The following is a 10,014-nucleotide window of genomic DNA, read 5'->3' on the forward strand; positions in this document are numbered from 1 at the left end:
AGTTCTGAACAATCGACTCGAAATTGGAGCACATCTGCGTTGAAAGTTTTCTTAAACACGTCACTGCGAACAGACAGCAGATCGAGTACAATGAGCTTGCACGGATCTTCAAAGGTTTTCAATTATATCTCAGGAACAGAGTACATATTTTTTCACATATGAAGGTGAAGAGTACTGCTTTTACTTGTAAATGTTTAATGTTATGCGACGCGACTTATCTAGTTTTGCTGGTCGAACTTAACATTTCAAATACCTACGGTAACGAGTCTCAGGGGAAATCCAGTGCTCCTGAAGCGTTTCGTTCTTATTGCTACAGCCGCAACGCTTATTAACGCACAGTATTTCATGTATGTCCACTAGTATGTGCTGAACAATCACTGTTAGAAGCCGAGAGGGAGTGACAGAAGAAGATAAATGATTGTCTCGTGTGCATTTGTCACATTTTGCGCTAAACGTTCTCCCTCTTGAATACATGGGCACATGGCCAATCCTCATTGAAATCGAATTGAATTAATTTTCGACTGCTTCGAGGAGGGTTGTAGGAAACATCACTAGGTTTGTTTTCGTACATCTATCTACAAATTGTGGTACATGTCTGGTGGGAATTACTGGAATTCTAATCGTTTGCGTTAATTGAAAATCAGTTGACAGTCGCTATTTAATTCTATTTCTTCACTAACGTATGAAATTCACTTGATAATGATAATACACGAAAGTTTCTCTTATGTGACAATACACACTCAAAATTGAGAACATAAACTCTCTGTTCTTGTTCGGTGACATTTTTTAAAGCGGCAAAATTTATCCAATTAATTTCAACGAGTGGTTGTATTTATACATATATTCGTCATATACCATTGCAATAGTACAGAAAGACCTAATGGAAAAATGAGAACCAAAGCTTATGGCGTGGTACTAATTAATTAGCTGTAATTAATACAGCCCAACACCTTAGCCAAGAACACCACCTAATTAGTCACCATTTGCAATACCGCAAGAGAATAATCGTTTCCACTTCAACCGTTCACGCCTTCTATAGCCACGTACTACCCTCGTCCTGGTGAGACCGTTTCACGGTCAGTTAGTTTCGCCGATAATTATTTCGATGTAAATTAATTATATTATCAACACTTCGGCATTAAAACAAAAACCCTCAATCGCGGTACCAGCAGTGCAGATTCTCTAAAACCGGCCTGGTCATGGCAACAGACAGGGAGTTTATCAACCATATCACAACCGGACTACGGTGCAGCGCTGTGTCGCACAAATGCCGGCGGCAGTAAAAACCGATAGTAGTAGCTATTTTGTAAAGAAGGCATAAAAGAGCGGATGAGTCTTTCGCAATTTCGTCTAGGTATAGAAACCATATTGCTACACATGCAGGAAATCGTACCATGTAAACGTTTCACTTGTTTATACATTATTCAAAGGGAGCGTGTATCGTTTTCAGTATACGGCAGTTGTACCAACATTCATCTCATTTGTCGAGACACGACATTATTTCGTTTGATGCACAAAAACGGTTTATTAAAAACGATATCGCGGGGCTGACCTGGAGATGATTTATTTAATTCTTACACGGAAAGACCGAAATTAGCATTTTGGCGAAAAAATTAGTTGATTTTCTGATTTTAGTTAGTTATTTTTTGAGACAACTAAAAAAATCTTACTTTTGCTAATTTAGATTTTTTAATTCTAATTCTCTTAATAATAATAAAATATTTGTTGAAATGGCTATTTTTTTTAGTTGAATTCACCAAATAAACGTGCTGTCATTTCTTAGCTAAGGCACGCTTCATATCCATTCAACTAATTTTTTAGTTGAATTAGAGAAATAAAACGTTGTTTTCAACCAACATAAATGGTTGAATTGGTTTCTGCAATTAGCAGCTATATGGCGCTCGTTAACAACGTAATGACTACTAGCCACTAGATGGCACACTACTACCGAAAAAAATTTCAGTCGCGGTTATCTTTTCTATAATTGCAGGTATAAATACGATGTTGTATTGGAGAAAAAGACATAAGCGAAACATAAACTTCTTTTTGAAAATTTTACTTCTAAATCGCTGTTTTCTTCATTCGACTTCGCGAAATCGACTCTCTCACTGAAAACTTTGAGCACTCGGACAACAAAAACCGAATACAAGTAGTACACCGGACGGCGTAGCCCGGAATGAGAAGATACAAAAAAACATCATTTGACGTGTACAATTAGAGTGCAACATTCGAAACTCACTTCACTGTTTCGCGTAAAAACATTATTACCCACAATCGCTTCAACTGCGCACAAATTCTGAATATATACACTTTCCACTAACAGTTTACGTCATTTTTACATATCGGTTTAGAAATTTATATAGGGATATATCGTAACACATGCGAAAAACATCTAAACAATTTGCGAGCAGTTTCAACAAGACTGTCCCTTTTAGCTTTTTAATGGATTGTTTTGCTTTGACACTGCTGTCCTTCAGTAATGACGGTGATAGATAAATAGAATCAAAGTTTCTGATTTTAATAACGAAATTAGTTGTCAATGAGAATTTCGTGTTGGATTGAAATATTGCTGGTTTGTGTCCAGAATATTCGCCAACTGAACACATTCTCTAAAAATAAGAGTTTTTTTCAGCACAGTAAATTCTAAATTTTAACTAATTTTATAGTTATTTTGGAAATTTTGTTGTTGAAATCAACTAATTCAAAAACAGTAATACGAATTAGGCGCAGAGCTAATTTCGGTCGTTCCGTGTAGCATTTAAGTCAACGTGTTGAAGTACATCTGAGTAGAGCAGTTTTAATAGTTAAGATGAATTGATACTAAAGTTCGCAACTAGATTGAAAATACTAAGCAATACTGAATCTAAAGCGCCAATAATGTATACTGGTTGGAGAGGTAAAAATATGAAAATCGTTGCCTTTTTCGTTAGCAGCAAACTGTTAAAGCAAATCATGGATTCTAGAGTATCGATATTGTCACAAAATCCATGTTTTCATAAAGCAAAGGCAATCGATCTTATCGTGCATTCAATCAACCAAACTAAAATAAAACCAAAACAAGAACTCGGAAGTTTTTTCTAAATGTTCTCACGAGGTACCAGGAATGATAATTGATACTTATAGACGGCGTAAGCATAGTCGAACTTTAGACAGCTTTTATGATACCATAGATATAAATCTGTTTTGCTGATAAGTTAGCTTTCTGATTCGACTAGCGACTAGCTTCAACTTATCAAGAAGATGCCAAAAAACCTTTCTCTTCAAATTCATGTAATTGCAGTTCCAGATTTGGATTACATCTAAAAGAACCTCAAACCCAGCTGAAAAAGAATGGGAAAGTGGATACTTTAGAGATTTTAAATTAAATAAACGCACAGGTTTTCGAACTAAGTGTCTGATAAATGATGTAAGGAATTTCAAAAAAAAAAAACGTCGCCATTTCTTTAAAATCAGAATGGAATAAGACTGTTATTTTATCTTCAAAATGTAACTTTAAAGTTTTGCTTCCACAGACCATCTAATTAATTTGATCAAAGCGATATATAGTTGATTTCTAGTATGCAGATTTGAAAAGTATTGAGCTTTACTTCAATAGTGGTAATTTCAAAAGGTGTGACACCGATTGAACCAAAATGGTCAAATTCAACAATTGATTTCCTCAATGTAATGGTAACAAGCAGGCCTGATAAATAAATTTTCGTTCTGATTTTCTAATGTATAATTGTAATGGAAGGTATTCATGACTGCATAACTTAACATATAACAAATCTACAGCACTGGTCTCTTGAGTTGAATATTGTACATTCAAGCCGCGATCTAAAAATTTTAGTAGTCAGTAGCACTAGTTATGAAATTGTACTACCACTGAAAATCTTCTGTTACAAAAGGTCGTGAATACGACTTACTTTACTATGGGATGCCTTTTCAAAATTTACCCTCTGAGAGAGTGATAAGTTTTTGATCGTGAATATCTCTTGTTGTATCTAACGGATCAACATAATTTTTGCTACATGCCATCGGAAATATGGTCACAATTTTATGATAAAATATTCAGTTGTGTGACATAATCTCAAATAATTCAAAATTAAACTTTTCTGAAATGTTTGGTATAAACGAGTATCAAAGAGGATAAGTCATAAGGTGCGTTTGCCTTTCTCCTATTTTGAAAGCTCATAGTTCAGTGATCTGTGAAAGGATGTATATAATCTAACTACCAATAGAATCGAAATTTTTCAACTTAAACGTGTATAGCAAAAGCATTGAAGTATTTCATTGAAAAACCTGTCTTATTTGACCCATGTCAACACCAGCCAATCAGAACGCGTTCCGAGGAAGAGAACAAAAAATCCGCTGCTGTACAACAAATCGTTCGAGAAAATGTTCCGAACAGTGTTTAATATCGTAGTGAGTTCCACAATTTGGTCCTTCTGAAAGGCAGGAATGAATCCCGTACAGCATCCGGATAGGTTCTTTCAATGAAATGCAAATCCGAAATGAAATAATCGAGATTAAAATTCTATATGCTGCCTTTTTTATAGCCGTTATGACCGCCCATTAGTGAAAAAGCTACAAACGAAATCAGGTAAAAACAAACCTCTCAACAAAATTTGGATCAGTTTGGATTCTATCGCCAATGCGAGCAGATGTATTTTGTGTCGTTTGCAACGCTAGTTTCGCTGCCGACAAGAGTGATTACGTCACAGCTGCCAGTCATTTGCATTGGTGAAAAAGCAACGGTGGAGATCATTACACAAAATCAGCCGTTCTAATGGCTCTAAAAGTTTTCTAAAGAACTATTAGGATTTCTTGCTCGCAAATCTAGAACTGTTTGATTTGATTTTTGAACTTTTCGCTTTGTGAAATTCACAGTAATCGAGATCAAGTGAAGCCTTCTTTGTTTTTGCGAAAAATTTGAAAAAGGGGAATGCTTGCATAATTCATACAATTGATCAACTAATTGATATTCGGAAATGTTAAGGAACATGTGCGTTGTTTTCGTATTCACGACATCCAGTTATGTCTCTGACATTACCCACCCGCCTTTTTTGCAATAAGTAACAGCAATCTTTAGTTGCATGTTCGAATATGGCAAACGGTATGTAAATTCATAGTCAACACAATCGATTATGTATGTATGTATGTATGTGTGAAGCCACCATCAGTTCAAGGCATTACCAGTGTATGCGGGTAGACTTACAGTAGATCCGGATTTGATTATCAGATAGCTTTCATATAACTGTTGTTAAGAAGGCCAAAATGGGCCCACGTGACTCAGGTTGACAATCCACTCCATCATCCAGTCATTCACTTGTAAGATACTCTGATGCACTCCCTGCCCCTCCCCGTTGTCGATGTAATTGAGCATAATACAATATAATACAATTTAATATAATATAATATAATATAATATAATATAATATAATATAATACAGTATACTACAATATAATATTATATAATGCAATGCAGTATAATACCATACAACATAATATAACATAACAAAATATAGTATATGTCGATAATCTATATATATATATATATATATATATATATATATATATATATATATATATATATATATATATATATATATATATATATATATATATATATATATATATATATATATATATATATATATATATATATATATATATATATATATATATATATATATATATATATATATATATATATATATATATAAATGCAGAGATCATTCTTTGTAATCGCATCACGTAAGAACGAATGGACGGATTGAGATGATTTTTTTTGTTTGATCAGTTTTTACCCCCTCCGGGTTCGTACATCAAAAAAATTAGGAAAATTTACCGGCAAAGTGGGAAAAACCTATAAAGTTATTTTGTATGGACAATGGAATTTTCCGTTGAAAAAGTCGCGTATGCTTACTAGATCATCGATAGGTGTTTAGCGCACAAAGAGTTCCAACTAGTGTTTGTCCGTCGAAGAAAAGAATACTAGATCGTTAAAAAAATCGTTTGGCGCGCTACGAGTTGTTTTGTGTGAAGATTTCACATACGTACTTGATGCGATGTGATTCGTCATTACGTCGAACCACGTGCTTAATTGGGTATCAAAATTGTTGCTTGCCAAATGACTTAATGGCGGAATGCTATGTCATATGTTCTAGAAAACCGCTGTAGGCAGGAGAAAAAGTTCTGATATCATTTACCAGTTGATGAATTGTGTTCAATGGAGTCAGACGAATAGTATTGGTCATTGCTGGGGCAAGAATCAGAAATCAGAATTTTTTTAATGAATCAATAAAAAGATTGTTCTGTAGAAGCGCTAAGGTCAAACTAAGAGTTTTTCCTTGCTTTCTTCTTTCTAATGATTTAGATTAGACTAAGCCCACACAGTAAGTGGTTATTAGATATCAATGTTCAAGATGATTACCATAATGAATTGAGACTGTTATTTCATGTTGCATATTCTGTGAAGAATGTTCAAACTGGTAAGATCAATATCAAATTACAATTTAAGCGTCGTCTCCAAGCAATCAAAAGTTCCACAGTACCTGAAAATATCCACTCTATTAGAACTCTAAAGTACGCATGGTACTTTTTGATAACTTGAACGTACAGAACAGATTCTGAGAAAAATTTCTCACTGCTTAAAAGCTGTACACACCAAATTATTTTAACGGATGTCGGTACAGTTTTACTGACTTTCAAACAGCTGAATATTCGGTAATCCGTTCAGTAAAAGTTTTATTTGCTGAATGATCGGTACAGTTCCACTGAACTTCGATCTGTCATAATTCTAATGACTTCTTCATCATTCAATACCGACGTTCGGAGAAATTTACAAATCAATTCTAAAAATATGTAAACGTCTTGACCCGTAAAGTATTACTGTTTTTTGGTAAACTGTATTAGAGATCTGGGAAAGGAAGGAGCAATTTAGTTTTCAAATATATTTCTATCCGATTAATTAATTTATTTGCGTGTGATGAATAAATTTATTTACATTTGCTCTCCATAAATAATTTATTCAAATAAAAAGATATCATTCGGATGCAATTTAGTAGAATATGGGATCACCCTTCATATTTTTAGAGTGCTGAAATAAAAAGTTGTAAAAAGTTTTTTGAATTTCACAAAATGAAAAATTACCGCTAGGAATCAGTATTATTTATTTTTCGCAAGCAATCAATTCGCACCACTATTTTTTCTCTACAAATATAACAATTTTCACATTTTTACGTCCGAAAATTATGTTATTTGACAGATCTGTATTTCTGCTGAATGTATAGTGATGTTTACTGAAATTCTTCATTATGTTTTATTAATTTTTCGAATATTGGTACAACTTTCACTGAGTTCGTCAAGAGAAATGATATTTCAGAGTTCACAGACCATGTCAGTAAATAATAAATAACCGTAACTTTTACATAGGAATTGGATAAATTTTACGTATCTTTCAGTGAAAATAATATTTTACAGATCATTGCCGCAAAAATTATTACCGAACACAAAAATAGAATTTTTTTGTGTATAAGAAACTGCTTCAAAGTTTGTTCTGTCCATTCGAGTAATTCCATAAAACGGACTGTTCAGAATATCTCACCATTTGACGACTAAATTCATAGTCAACACAACCGATTCTCTGCACAATCCGAAACATCTGCAAACTTTAACTAAAACTAAATATGCAAGTTTTAATAATCAGTTGTATCAGTATTTTCTATGTATCTTTGAATGACTCTGAGTGTTTCAGTTAATATTTGAACATAATCTTCGCTCAATAATCTGCTCCTGAAGTATGCCCACGTTAATCGAAATGAAGTTATCAGAATGGTGAACTCCAGAATCTATATTTCTTTGTTGGTTAATTGAGTTCTCCATCAAACAAAAACTCAATTTTAAAATCAACATATCTATAAGAACTTCTTTATAAGTGGAAGGAAACATAAGTCTGTCAACAGTTTTCTCTTCTACCGAGTCTTTAAACACAGCCCTTCCAGTGTGTTCATGCGACATCACGCTAACAGCATTGCTTCGGTGTTGCTCGAGGCAATTGATATGTTTGCTATGATAATATAATGTTGTGGAATTTATGTTATGCTATAGACACATTGATGGTAGACTCCATAGCAACAAACAAAGTGTCGCCATCGACAGCATCTGTGCGCGAAAATGATAACGAAGCGATGAAATCATAAAATAATTGCCATAAATAATAATCTCCTCAAAGCTGCTTCCATTTTAAGCTAGCATCGCTGGCAACGAAACATTAAAACTGTCGTATATATACGGACTACAATCGCGTCACACTGAGTCGACGACGATGCCACGCGCTGTTGAAGCGTGAAATTAATTAATGATCTGTTTACTGATTTTTCTCTTCCGCTTTTTCCTTATCGGTCTTCCTCTTGCTTGGATGGAAAATACCCTACAGCGAAAGACATGAACGACATCGAACAGGATGAGCTGGGTGATGATACAATGGGAAGCGACATCGATGACCACGCCAGTGAAACAGATTCTAAAAAAGACGGTAGCCGATCCGGTGATGGAAAATCGCAGGGCAATAGTTCTAAACCCCGAAGGTAATTTAGTTATTTTTTTCAACTGATTTTTTTTTTCGCATCAATTCTTCAATAGAGGCCAATTATTGATTGCTTCGATAAACTTGTTGTTTTTCACAGGGCACGCACCGCTTTCACATATGAACAACTGGTATCACTTGAAAACAAGTTCAAAACCACCCGATATTTATCGGTTTGCGAAAGACTGAATCTAGCTCTAAGTTTAAGCCTCACTGAAACTCAGGTATTAGCAAATAACAATGGATTTTTGAACTTATTTGACTAAATGTGATATCGCATGCTCTTTTCTTGCTGTAGGTTAAGATCTGGTTCCAAAATCGACGCACAAAATGGAAAAAACAAAACCCCGGTATGGATGTTAATAGTCCAACGGTTCCACCTCCGAGTGGTGGAGGAGCTTTCGGTCCCGGTTCCTATGCCAGTAGCCTTTTATACCCGCACGCCGTAGCCTACCCACCGTATGGACCATACTTTCATCCGCTGGGCGCTCATCACCTAGGGCATTCGCACTCCTAGGCGATAAACCAGCTGTGCTCCAAGGTACGATAAACCAGCTGTGCTCCAAGGTACGAGTTCATTTGTTAACTCGTTCCGAATAGTTCATGTACCGTCACGGTCGGGTTGTGCAAGTATGTAAAAAGTTGAATTATTTTCATCTGTCAAAAGAGAAGTTCCCAGTACTATCGCTTGACTACAATGTACATAAACGTTATCGCTAAGTAGGTAATGATAGAAATTGTGCATATAATTCGTAGTCAATTCAAGAAATCTGTAAATATTTGTATAAAGTTCCCATTGATATACACACAATACCTTCATCTATAACTTGAACATAAAATAAACAAGTAAATGAAAGACTCTCTTTGTTATTATTATTAGGCATTATATCACAAACTTACACAGAACCGGTTTCAGCGCTTTTTGCTTGGGAAAATTCTATGAATTCGTAAGTATTACCAGGGAATGTATGATGCAAAGAGTGGTCAAAACCTTCACATCAAAATTTTTTCTTTACCACTACCACTAAGCTACCCGCTTAGCAAAGGAAAACGTTATGTTGAGAAATTTTATTTATTTTACATTTAAAATAAATAAAATTTCTCAACATAACGTTTTTTGATATTCGCAAATACGTAGTTTCGTAGATCCAGAGCAATTATTTATTTATTTATTTATTTATTTCATCTTCAACCAACCGCATGGATAGAATATTGTGTAATACAATCTACATATAGGAAAGTATAGTATCGTGTTTTCTTGAAATTTTCAGGGAATGAAAAACTAACCAATTTTTACTCCGCTCATCAAATTTCGTGCAATCAATTTTTCCAGCATTTTTGTTGTTTTTGACCAAATTTTCTCCAAGTGAAACTCTGTTTTGAATGTTTTAGGCTGTTTGCGAAATTTCGTCGCCATAACTGCACAGAATTCTCCGATTGGGTAA

General features: G+C 34.5%; 1 protein-coding gene across 1 annotated transcript in view; it reads left to right on the plus strand.

The window, feature by feature from the left end:
* LOC131440732 (homeobox protein slou) overlaps positions 1–9,392 on the plus strand; it is a 65,287-nt gene extending 55,895 nt beyond the window's left edge. The window contains exons 3-5 of the mRNA XM_058612260.1: positions 8,420–8,570; positions 8,670–8,793; positions 8,868–9,392. Of these exons, the coding sequence (XP_058468243.1) occupies positions 8,420–8,570; positions 8,670–8,793; positions 8,868–9,086 (494 nt within the window). The 3' untranslated portion in view covers positions 9,087–9,392. The remainder of the gene's footprint in view (positions 1–8,419; positions 8,571–8,669; positions 8,794–8,867) is intronic.
* Positions 9,393–10,014: the final 622 nt, after the last annotated feature.

This window comes from Malaya genurostris, chromosome 1, assembly GCF_030247185.1.
Source record: "Malaya genurostris strain Urasoe2022 chromosome 1, Malgen_1.1, whole genome shotgun sequence".
Taxonomy (NCBI): Eukaryota; Metazoa; Arthropoda; class Insecta; order Diptera; family Culicidae; genus Malaya; species Malaya genurostris.